The sequence below is a fragment of the Pleurodeles waltl genome, chromosome 1_2, assembly GCF_031143425.1.
Source record: "Pleurodeles waltl isolate 20211129_DDA chromosome 1_2, aPleWal1.hap1.20221129, whole genome shotgun sequence".
Classification (NCBI taxonomy): domain Eukaryota; kingdom Metazoa; phylum Chordata; class Amphibia; order Caudata; family Salamandridae; genus Pleurodeles; species Pleurodeles waltl.
The window spans coordinates 802,607,793-802,620,752 of record NC_090437.1 but is presented as its reverse complement, the minus strand read 5'-3'; the positions used below and the strand labels follow the sequence as shown (position 1 = coordinate 802,620,752).

The 12,960-nt window shown below is 41.7% G+C and overlaps 1 protein-coding gene across 1 annotated transcript in view; it reads left to right on the top strand.

Annotated features, from left to right (window-relative positions):
• Positions 1-12,960, top strand: part of LOC138304344 (kynurenine/alpha-aminoadipate aminotransferase, mitochondrial-like) — a 439,058-nt gene that overhangs the window by 265,239 nt on the left and 160,859 nt on the right. The window contains exon 7 of the mRNA XM_069244319.1: positions 3,307-3,372. Coding sequence (XP_069100420.1) covers positions 3,307-3,372 — 66 coding nt within the window. The remainder of the gene's footprint in view (positions 1-3,306; positions 3,373-12,960) is intronic.

The window sequence follows — 12,960 nt, the reverse complement described above, 5'->3', positions numbered from 1 at the left end:
TTAGAAGCAATCCCCATGTTACCCTGTGGAAGAGATAGTCCTTGCAATAGTGATAAACTAATTTATCAGTTTTTAATTATCAGGACATATAAACCAAACCAGTACATGTCCTACCTTTTAAATACACTGCATCCTGCCTATGGGGCTGCATTGGGCCTACCTTAGGTGTGATTTACATGTAGCAAAAGGGAAGGTTTAAGCCTGGCAAGTTGGTGCACTTGCCAGGTTGAATTGACAGTTTAAAACTGCACACAAAGGCACTGCAGTGGCAAGCCTAACACATGTTTGCAGGGTTACTTGTGGGTAGCACAATCACTGCTGCAGGCCCACTAGTGGCATTTGATGAACAGGCCCTTGGCACACCTGGTGCACTATACTAGGAACTTACTAGTAACTCAGATATGCCAATCATGGATGAACCAATCACCAAAACAATATAGACAGAGAGCCCTTGAACTTTAGTACTGGTCAGCAGTGGTAAAGTGCCCAGAGTCCTAAAGCCATCAAAAAAGAAATTCAGCACAGGATCAAATACAGGCGGTCAGAAGCAAAAGGTTTGGGGTTCATTCTGCAAAAGGGCCATTTCCAACAGCTTTCCTCTGTATTCTTGTGTTTGTCCCAGTCTGGAGCATTTTGCTCTCAGAGTGTTCTGATTGGATGAGTTGTATTCTTCAATGGCATACATGAGGGAACTATTTTAATTGTTCACTGGACACTCCATGGAATATGTGCGTTTCCTTGCTCTTTTTCCTCTCTCCCTGTAACCCGCACTCTCTTTTCATTCCCACATCCTACTACCTATTGCTTCTCCCAATATTATGTATTTTTTTTTTCTTTATTCTTATATGCACCTACAGTTGCAAAGTATTTTTGATGCCTTATATATGATTTCACTTCCCCGACCTGCTCACCATGCATCTCCCCTTTTATTTCCAGCTATTTTTTTATATGAAGGCCAAGTTGCTGCAAAGTGCTTCTGTTAAACTACTCATGCCCTTTTTCATGCTTTGTGCGCTCTTCTTTTTACTTTTAAAAAAACATTTTAATGTACTGCACGCATTCGTTACAACGCATGCACATCTGCAGCGATTGTACAATGGGTTTTTCTAATAGAAAACTCGTTGCAACATTGTGTTTCCGATGGCGATTTTGACAAAAATTGTCAAAACCAGTAGCTGGCCTTTTAAACCAAGACCTATTGACTTTGTCAGTGCTTTTTTATTCATTGTTATGTGTAAAGCTCACTCCTAACTAGAGAGGTAATTGCAATGGTATGTAAAGTGTTAATTCCAAACTGTACTTAGCTGAGGTGACCCATAATGAGCTACATAAAAAGGAATCCCGAGTAGTAAACTAAAATTACTGAACTAAATATTCATCCATAAATATTAACATATTTCAGAGCCTATATGAGGCTATCAATCTTTTATATATTCCCCTGTACACAGTGAAAGCATAAGGTCAAATTTGCTCTTTAATATAAAAGTAAAAAGTAAACTTTAGGTTTCCTTTACCCAATCTAGAAGATCGGTGAAATAGCTCCTGCATAGTCTCACTGGGTTAGACACGGCTCTGAAGATGATAACACAATAATTTACATCAATGAACTGTTTAATATATGACTGGCCATCTCTTCATTTTCAGAAGGCTCCCCCTCTTCTTTCAACAAACTCTTATTTTCATAATGTTCATAGTTTAGCCCTCGGAAATGATTCCCTTATTCCAAACCAATTTTCTGTGTCATCATCCAGGCTCATCCAATTCACCTAAAGTCCCCCTGCTTGCCATCTTTTTTTTTTCTCTCTCTATCTCTCTTTCTCTCTCTCTCTCTCTCAAGATTCCTATTGTATAAAACAGCCATGCAAGCAAAGAACAAGGTAATACTGGCACTCAAACTCTGGGATGGCGACACTGAAATTTGGGCCAATACACTAGCATGGGGGTCTGGCATGCTGAAAATGGGACAGGAAACTGGCATGAGACACTGGCTGTGATACCATAGAGAGTCACCAATCAGAGAGGCATCATCCCTGCTAATACAAGGATATTATTACTAACAATGGAACATTGGGATACTTCGCCAGTGATCGTTGAAAACGGCCCGTAACAAAAAGATTGTGATAATCAGGTGACCACGTCATTATAATGGATGTATTCGCTATTTGCAATACTTCACCTCTTGCATTTTATGAAAAAATTACTCAGACATCTAGCTCAAATCTGTCCCCCATGTTGGATGCCATGATACATTTTCCAGAACTTTCAAGAATATCTGATTTTCTAGGCCCACTGATACTAAGAACTCAGTCAATGTGCCAACTCGAATCACAAAAACAGTTGAAACGCAAACAGCACACACTGAGCAATGTTTGCGTAAGATACATAATATGCATTTCTAGTAATGATCAACCACGAGACAAGGACATTGATTGGAAACCAAATCCTTTTGCTTCCATGAATAACACAGTACAAGATGGAATATTCATTTTCAAATGTTTTTTAAACCCTTAACTACTGCACACAGTATGAACTGTAACCATACATAAAATAAAGAATAAGGTAGTAAAAAGTTAATAAATAATGTGAACAGTAGAAAATATGCTAACATGGTTATTATATTTAGCATTAACACTGTCATGTGCTTTTTCGATGCACTGTTTCTAGAAGATTAGCAAATAAACCACATAGCAGAGTTTTAAAGGTTGGGCACACTTGCATACCTCATTCAGAACAATACTGACTAGCAAGGCTACTACTTCTGTCACCAAGGCCGCTGTAAATATGAGAATAAGCACAGTCAATGCAGCAGCAGGGAAGTCCACTCGCCTCACAGCAATCTTTGATTAGAGTGTGCTCTGAAGTTGTGTCCTTTCTGTCTTGTATCACTGCCGTAAAGGTCCTCTTTAACCCCTGACTTTCTGAGTACAGTTTAACAAAACGCTATCAGAGGCCTGCTGAAGACGTGTATAATACACAATCAATATGAAATGGAGAAATGCCCTTTCAGTTATTTCGAAATATTTGGACTGTGTTTGTTTAACAGAGAACATAGTTAAACATGCAATCAATAACTTTCTAGAACAGCTATGTGTTAATAATCGATAGCAATGATATACTCAGCAGACTTGAATAAGCATAATTAATATATGTGAATAAGCTTGATTATATCATGTGTGTGACATATTTGGAAAATCAAACAGCATGCTAACAAGGTGCTTTTGATCTAAGCATAGTCATTCACTGCTTAAATATTTTACTAAAATGTTTCATATGAAAGTTCACATTAATTTTGCTCTCATTTTTTAGATAGCAAGAGAATATGACTTCCTTATTATAGAAGATGACCCGTATTATTATCTTCAGTTTACCAAGGTAAGACGCTGTCCATGTGGCATTTTTTATCATTTATTTATTTAAGAATTTTTCTAAGGCATAGTAGCCTTTCGGTAACTGGAGATTAGCATTTGTGAGGCCTGGGGCAAGTATTATTTGTGGGCCCCCCAGTTAGGGGTTGGTTTCTATACCCAGGAATAATTAGTAGATCAGATTAAAGTAGTAAAAGAAGGCAATTGATCATAGCCTGGGCTGTGGCATGTAGTGGATGGGTGATCAGGGAGTGGGTCACAACAGGTGTAAGGTGGGTTATCAGAAATGGACTGCGGTGAGTGGTGGATCGGTGATCAGGTTTCCAATGCGACCTGTGAGCTCCATGAAAGACTCTGTGCTCTTCAGGGTAGCAGGGTGCACGCACACATAGAGCGCATCCTAGAGGGAATATAGTCTCCTACACACCATCCAGTGGCAGAACAAAACTTGAGGACCCCCCCTGCAAAATCCATGGAGCCCCCACCCACACTAAGGACCCAGTCAGGAGCTCTCAGGCTAAGGGCCTCCTGCTTCCCTGCACAAGGTGGGAGCCCCCCTCACATTGTGGGGTACACGGAGGGCATTGTTACACCACTGAACCACCCATAGCATGGACCATAGAAGACTCAGTTCCTCTCTAATAGGATTTGGTGTATCTTACTGGTGCCAATGCTGCAATCAAATCAACTACTCTTTTAAGTGCATCATAGCACAAGGTCCCCATATGCATGGAGCCAATGGTGAGGCACCCGCTTGCTGATTTGGAGGGAAGATAGGTGTCAAATCTAAGATGGCAAGTTTCCCTGTCAAAAACGTATTGTTCCTGCTTTTATGCTGAGAGGCATCCCCTATCTGAACCCCTTCCTTGCTTTCATAAATGGAGGCTCTGTTCTTCGGAGACATATGCCTCACATATTGGAAACCACAGAGGCTTAATTAACTCTGATTCTTTGTATTATCCGTGTATTCATTGCCCATATTACTGAAAATGCCACCTTTGCCACAGACTGCCCTTTATGCAAAGTTCTTAAATACTAACTACTACAAGTACAAAATGTTTCACCAGTAAGCATGTCGGCCAGTGTTTGAAAGTCATATCCCATATATGTACACAGGTAAAAGGCAAACAAATAAACATAAGAGCTATGCCTTGTTCAAGATGCTGTTGGGCAATCAACAACTAAAGGAAGCAATTTGACTCTGGATTTACAGAAACAAGAGTGTGAATTCAGGCTCTTTGTTTAATACATTTACCATTGTTTTAAGTACGTATTGGTATTTACATAACACAAACCCAGCTGTGAAGCAATGGAGCTTTTCAAATTGCATGAGGGATGGGAGACAAGTGGGTATTACAAAAATCCATTTTATTCGTATTTAAACACAGGGAGGTTAAGGGGTTGCCCAAAATCACAACATGTTGATCTTTACGGAGAGAATGGAATTCAAATCTGGATCTCTAGGTTCCAAAGGGGGCAGCTTTTAGGTGCAAGGCCACATCACCTCCATAGATAGAGTCAAACAATAAGTCTGTTGACAAAATAAGCCCAGTTAAAAATGATGGATACCAGTTCAACAATTCAAACAAGGTGACAGACAGCACGAGTATTGGCTGGTCCAGGTGACGCACAGGCAGAGGAGAGAGTAACAGGAATGTCCGAGTGATGTGTGTGGCAGCTGTGTGCGCTGTGTTAGCTTACCGCCAGTGAGGCCTGAGGCACTAATATCACTTTATTGTTAGAGATTTCTTGGTGTGTGGGCTAAGAGCAATGGGAGGTTTTTGTGCTGCTGCTACCACTGTAGCTATATATAGGTATGTTGTGCCAAGAAGCAGCGTTCAGGAAATCATAGTGTGTAGCTGTCTATCATGATCCAGGTTAGCCTAGTGGAGGAGGATCCCTTATCATAAGAAAAAGCAGGAAGCCAGTAACAGTAGGCGAGAATGACACCTGGTCAGGAGCAGAAGGTCCCAGCAGGAGATAGAGGCTTGAATGAAATGAATGGCAATAAGCATGGATTCCAATTCATCAGCAGTCATCACATATTGGTGTATAGATGACTAAGAAACCGCGAGACAGTGTAAAGCCCCCAGCACTTTTGTTATGAAGAAATATCAATCATCTCTATGTGCACCTGACCATGACCAAACACTTCAGGGTGCATTGATAAATTATCGTCCCACGGTGATAAGGGTAACTAAATCGCTCTTAAAACGATTACATTCAAGTTTCTGCTTTGTGTGTGAAAAGAGAAGAGGATCTTAAGGGTTTTTCACTCTAGTGTTTCATGAAAAGAATATTAAATACAAACAGAAATCAGTTTCCTTTTAAAAGAGAAATTTGTTATAAATGTTCTAATGCCCTAGCTGACACTGATGTCACACAAAACACCCCTTTTTATGTACTTCGACAATATGATGTGAGCAAAGATTTATTGTTTTCAGTTATTTAAAACCTTAACAATATGCCTCAAAACACCATATACACAAAAAAATCAGTTAATCAGGACATCCCTGTTACCAATAAGTCCATTGGTATTGGAGGGTGTGTGGTAGCCTCAGACTACAGGGTCTGTGGCCCTGTGCCACTATAACGGCCATAATAGGCGAGCAGTTCAAGCTCTCGTTGGGATCATAAAGATTGAGAAGTGCCGAAAAATAGTTGCTAGTCACGTCCAGGCCTCAAAGACCCTGTCCTGGGTGTAACACCCCAACTGCAAGGCGAGGGCTGAGAGCAGCCACGGATCAATGTCATGTTGGCAACTGTTATTTTACATAGAGCTTGAATTCAAGCGGAACATCAGCGCCCCTGAGGCAATAAATAACTGCTTTGTTGCACTGAGTGATACCAAGGCGCCTGAATACAGGTTTTAGCCGGTAGCACCTTAGGCTCTTGGGGGCAGGGTAAAGGCAGATGATTTGCAGTAGTGATTCCATTCTGAAGTTACACAGGCGACAGTTGTGCTCCAATGAGCCTTCTAAGTGCCCAAATGTATAGGCTTTTAGTGGGATGAAGCCAAACTGCAGCCTCATGAGATCTTGTTTAAGTGTTAATTTCATCTGGCTGGCACAGTATGCAGCTTTCCCCAGATAACATAGTTAGTTGTGCATTTTGTGAGTGAGCTGTTGTACATCCTCTTCTTTCAAGTTTATTTTTGAGTTTTTGATTACCCTTTTGGCAGGTAGTCTTGGGAACAGATTTTGTTCAAAAATGCTTTTGGCTTCCAAATGTTCCATCGCAGATCTCACCTTATACTCCCATCTAAATTTCTCTTCCTGATCGTTGTGCCAGATCAGAGTTTTAAGGCATCTTTTGGGAGCCGCCTTCAGCTTGGCGAACTACCCTAAGACTCTGGCTTTCATGATAATAGATTGTTTGCTCAGTCCAAATTCTAACCAAATTTCCGGCGACGGGGTAGAGGCAGAGAGACAGAACAAGCTTCTAAAACATCGCGTTTGTGCCTTGTCCATCCATAAGTTAATTTGGTCATCAAATGTCACTGAACCATAAGTTAAGGTTGGCTAAACTTGGCATCTATCACTTTACATATACCTGTAAGGACCGGGCTGCGCATCTTTGCTGTCAATTTTTTTAAGTTCATTGCCATGGAAAAGGAAATTTCTTTTAAGGCCGCAAACTAAGGCCCATATTTATACTTTTTAGCGCCGCATTTGCGCCTCTTTTTGACGCAAAAACGGTGCAAACTTACAAAATACAATTGTAATTGCAAATTTGCACCGTTTTTGCGTCAAAAAGCGGCGCAAATGCGGCGCTAAAAAGGTAGAAATATGGGCCTAAGTTACCTGCGGCCCACATTGGTCAAAGTGAAGACCCAGGTACTTTAGGCTTGGAACTTGTTGTAGAACTACCTCATTCATGGTAAATTTGAATTTGGAGTGGTGTTGTTTCTTCTTGCCCCACAGACCATAATTTTTGATTTTGCATGGCTCACTGATAGTTTGTTGCTCTTACAGTACAGCGGAAGAGCCTCCAATGAACGCTGCCCCCGATCGTCACATGATCAAATACAAGTGTGTCATCTGCATACTGGAGACAGTGGATGTGTGCACCTGCAAACTTTGGAGGAAAGGCACAAACTAATACTAGGGCATCATTTATACCTGCCAAATAGAGGCTGAATAGGAAAGGAGCTAAAATGCATCCTTGTTTAGCACCAGTATTGGTTCAGCTCATGTGTGTTGTAACTCTTTTTGGTGCTGTTTTCACGCAGACCCAGCTTCTGGTTATAGACTCATAATAGCTCTGAGCAGGTTTTCCGAGATGCTCCAGTTGGTCAGCTTTTTCCTCAGCCTTGGTCTGTCCACTTTATCAAACACAGTTGTAAAGTCAATTGAGGCTACATAGAGGAGGAGTGCGTCCATAGTGCTGGCAGCAGAGATTAATGAGGACAAGATAGTTAAATTGTCCTCAGTTCTGTGCCCAAGCCTGAAGCCAGATTGAGTGCTGGGGATTATAGACTTCATATTGGCCCATTCCTCTAGCTCGTTGTTCATAATGTTTCCAAAGGCTTTTCCTTCAATGTCAAGAAGAGCAATTAATCTTAAACTGGTGGGCTGATCCAATGCACACTTTTTATGAATTGGCATTAAGCTTGCAACTATGTGGTACTTCGTTAAGCAAGATGGAATTCTTGAAGAGAGGAATTAGCACAGAGGCCTATTCCTCAGGGGCTGATTTAAACATTCTGGTTCACAGACCATTTGGCCCAGGGGCACCAGCTGAGCAAAATGATGTCAAGGTCTGTGCAATCTTGCTTGCCCGAGCTTTGCTCTAGTGCTCCAGCTTTTCTTGGCAGTGGCCCCACATGCTGTCCAATGGGTTGACTGAATCAGAACCATCATCCACTGAATTGTAGAGATTCGTGATATTTTCAGACCACTTGAGAGCAGTGATTAAGGGAGATGCCTTGTGATTATTTTCACTGGATCTTTTATGTGCTAATTTCCAGAATTTGGCAGAGTTTTTATCTTTTGAAGCCTTGTATAGTTCAGATCAGAAAGCACCCTCTTCTTGCCTGGCCAACTCCCACTTTTGGGCCCGATAGCCCTTCCTAGTGTTTCTGATACCGTGAGGTATCAGTGGGACGCCTTTATTCTTACAAGCTGCCCTAAGGAGCTTGTTCAGTTAATGTTTAAGATCTCTTAGAGCTGGCAGGCGGTTCCTGGTGCCCACTCCTCCAGGGGCACTCTCCTTGCCAGTGCACACCTTAAGCAGCTTTCCCAGGAATTGGGTCCAATCACAGGGAGATGATGAATACTCCTTTGAATCTAGAGCTATGATTTCCATCAGTTCCTCTTTTTTCCCTGCTGACAGCGATATTGACTATTTTATTATTCGCAGCCAGAGACACCTTCCTCGATACCAATTGTTCTAATTTGCGGGAGGATGGTAATTACACTGGAGAGGGTGCAGACTAATTTTGCATGATCACTCGTCAGGCTATTTAGAAATTAGAAGGTCCTTACCAAAGCAAAGTTCTGGTTCAATACCCAAATGTAGTCAATCAGTGAGGAACTCGTTATATGAGTGCAGGATGCAGGTTGGTCCAGAGCGCTTTACCCGTTAAGGGGTCTTAGGACGAAAGTATTAAGAATAGTGGCAAACCTTTCTCCAACCTTATCCTTTTTGGTTTTCCCCGGCATCATTTCAGGGATATTGTGACTTCTTCTTGTTGCCATAAGGGAATTTCTGCCGGTCCAAGTAAAAACATGTTAAAGTCTGCATCCATTCCCCAATAGTCTGATGGAAATTGCTGCCATATGATTTTGATGGTACTTGCAACTTCCTTAGTGGTTACTTTTTTCTTAGGTTGTTTGGGGTTTATGTAGATGCTTCCAATGACCAGAGCGGATGCTTTTCTACCCTGCTTTTTGTTTGTAGCTGTGAGATGCACAAAGATGTAAGACTCCATACCACCTGCTAGCACTTTTACTGTGAGATCCAGAGCTTTGTGTATGAGTATGGTGACACAACCTGATGGGTGACCCCTTCAGACTAAAGGCTTGGCTGCTGATGCAAATTCAAAGTGGTCCTGCCAGTTAGTGGAGCCCAGTCGCCACGTTTCTTGCAGGCAGATTATGTCTTTTTTGCAGATTTCTTCCATTGCATCATTATCAGACAGCAGGTTGTTTAGTCCTTGAATATTCCATGAACACAGTTGCAGCCCAGATTGTGGAAAGGTTGAGGCCTGTGTGCTTAAGTAGGTACTTGCTGGTTAGCGAAATAGGGTACTGATGTTCACTGGGTGCTGGCGGCCAGCCAGCAAGCTCTTTTATTGGCAGAGAGTTCCATTGCAATCTAGATTGGTTCCACTGGAATTTTTGAATTTTGAGAGCCTTTGGCACAACAAACGATAGAGTCCTGCTGATGATACTGATGACTAATGTTAGCCAGGGGCAATAAGTATATTGGTTTTGCCACTTTGCTGATGCTAATGCCCCACTCCACCAATACATTTGACTTGAATTCCACTCGCCTTGTCATCTCTTCATCACAGAACAGCAGTTCAGTTGCCTCCTCTAAGCGGCCCTTTCTCCCTAGGACAAATGCAATGTAAACCAGGTCTGTAGATGCCAAAATCTCCAGACCGGGGAGAGCTGAGAGGAGTTTAAGAAGATTTGCTTTGTTCAGAAAGGCCTCCCTATCCTGGGAGATGTATTCTGGATAAAAAACAAGGGTCATCACTGGGACCTCGACTGCTGGGATTTGCACAGGTGGGTCTAGCTTTACATCCTCTCTTAACTTGTTTGACCATGTGTTTTGGCACCCCTCATTGATACATAGGGACCTCCGGTTCCCACTTGCTGAGCAGGATGCTGAGATGGATTCATGTGTCAGAGGGTTCAATTCAATCTACAGACCAACCATCAGCCCCTCCACCAGACAAGCCATAGCTGGGGCGGGGATCAATGGCGTGGGTTTTGGCTGGTGATTTTCTTAAAAATTATGAGGAGTCTCTTACCTGAAAGTTATGGGTGGTGCTGGCCGACTGTTGGCCATTTTGATTTGTGGAGTCCATTTTGCCTAGGTGGATGTAGTGTGACAGCTGGTCCTTTCTGGTTGTTTCCAGAATACTTCATTGGATGGATGTCTCATCTCTAGTTCTGTTGGTGGTATTCTCTATACTTATGAGGTTGTTTTCCACTGCATGGACTGGGTTTGTATGGGTGGGTATATTCCACTCGGTCTCTGCTGCAACAGTTGCCAAAGATTTTGGCGCACTTCGAGGAAAACACTGTACATAACTGCCACTTCCTTGGCTTGCTGGACGTCCAGGCATTACGGTCTCCCAGAATGGGTGTTTACCTTCAGGAGGAGGTGGCGAACCCCTAGGCTAGAGGTCACTTGTGAGCAATAAATTCTCCTTCACTGGGCAAGTGTTCTTTAAATCTATTATAGATTTTTCAACTATAGAGAAGATTTTTTAATCCTGGTTTTATTTGGTATTTGTGCATCTTACGGAACTTCTTCAGGTGCTTTTGGTTCTTTTTAGAATGCTTCTTTGTGTGTGAGTCACCGCTTCCTTGGCCAGACAGATCTGTGGCTCATGAGTCCATTAAGCCCCCCTCCTTGGGCAAGAGATTTGGAGTTTCCAAGGTTTGTCTGTCAGATGACAATTTGGGTGAAAATTCAATGCACAGGCCAGCTAATGTCCTGGCACTGGTGTTCAGGAATTCAGGAGCAGGTCTTTGGTAGCTAATTGCCTTATTTGCATTACAAAGATTTTTGCCAAAGGCACCCAATGGTTTGCTGGCTCGTGGATCTGTTATACCCATCTCAAACAGCTGGAGAGCCTGGGGGCTGATAGTTTCCGAAGTTTGATCGTTGTGCAACCAATCATGTGAAAGATTGGTGCAGGGACATAATGGCATTCTGACTTTAATGTTCAGTGTTTCAGGAGCATATTTTGGACTGATAAGGGACTTGTTAGTTTTGCACTAGGTAACTAGATCTGACATTATTCCAGGGAGAGCCGAGATTTTTCTAAAATAAGTTGGCAATAACATAAGTTGGAGTACTTGTGATAACGTGTCCCTATCTAGATAATTTAATTAGTCTGGGACTCATTTTAGGCCAATGAATCTTTTGACCCTGATTGAAGACATCTTAGAACGAGGCAATTAATCAGCATGCCAATCAATAGATCAATAACATCAACAACATTTAGAATAACAAATCGATTCAATTCAGATAATGACATTGGTAGGAATCGATAACCACCATGACCTTTCAGTCATGAATAACCACACAAGATTTAGCAAGAGTTATGAAATTTATTCCCTATTGTTTACACTCTACTAGCAAGTTTATTAGTCTCAATACTAGAAAACACATCAACACGTTAATAATATGGCAACTCAAATAAGATTTAATCAATGCGAAAATCATAAACATTCAAACAAAGCACGACGTCAACATGGATGAATCTTAGCAGAGTATCAGTAGCACATTATTCAACAAAGCAGAGATTCAGTCATTCGTCTATATGCGTCCGTTCAGTGAACTCCTTACTAATCTCAAATTAGCATTAGCATGTTGGGCTTCATGCAAAGCAATTTGGCAACACAAATTTAGAAAACATCTAACTATGGTCTCTATCAAAAGAGCAGTTGGTACCTAGAAAGAAAAGGCAAACAAACAATTACAATTTCATTATCATATAGTTACCCTCCGTAATGGGTCAGCATACAGAGTCAGTCTTCGTCCTCAGGACATCAGTTGATTCGCCATCAGCCAGGAAACACAGCAAAGTTCAGCAAGATGGGGCAATAAGGGACACTTCCCTCATAAGGAGGAAAAGTATGAATCTGGCAGAACCAAAATAAGGATGGTTCGAGGAATCAAACAGCAAAGTCAGAGTGACAAAGTGGCTGGGTGATAGCAAAAAGGCACGTAATGGCTGATTTCTCCTTGTGTTGAAGGATTATATCGATCTTGTTGTACAGTCCCCTAATTTCCGATTGGGTACGTTTTGGTGCATCATTATCTCCATCCAATGATTTACTTGTCGCCTCATTAAGATTGTCACTTTAGAACAGTTCTCACATAGTTTATTTGCTCCCGTAAATGACGTCTCCAACGGGTAGAATGGTAGGTACAATTTCTTGTTCTCGCGGTCCTCTCACAGTCTCAGTCAGTAGTTCCATTGTCTTTACCAGTTCAGGCGACCTTGTACCTGTTGCAAGTTTACACTGTTGCATTCGGCAAGAATGTCTCCTTGAGCAAGTGGAGTCTCATGAGAAAGAATTTACTACAGTTACACACATTTTCTAGCTTCTGGAAAAGTACGGCTACATGTCCTTCAGCAAGTCAGCACATTGCACGTTAAAAAAACACATTTAATATGAAACCGGGCAGCTAGGCCCGACTCATGCTAACTAAGGCCTGGTAATTAATTAGCAGAACCTTAACATATACTCTTAATACTAATACAAAATCATACATTAGTACATTAATATTTCATTATTAGTCAGTTCATTTATCATCGTATACATTGGTGGCCACTCACCGTGGGCACATTTCACACGCATTTAGTAAAAGCACATTAATACATTTTCTATGCTGCATCATTATG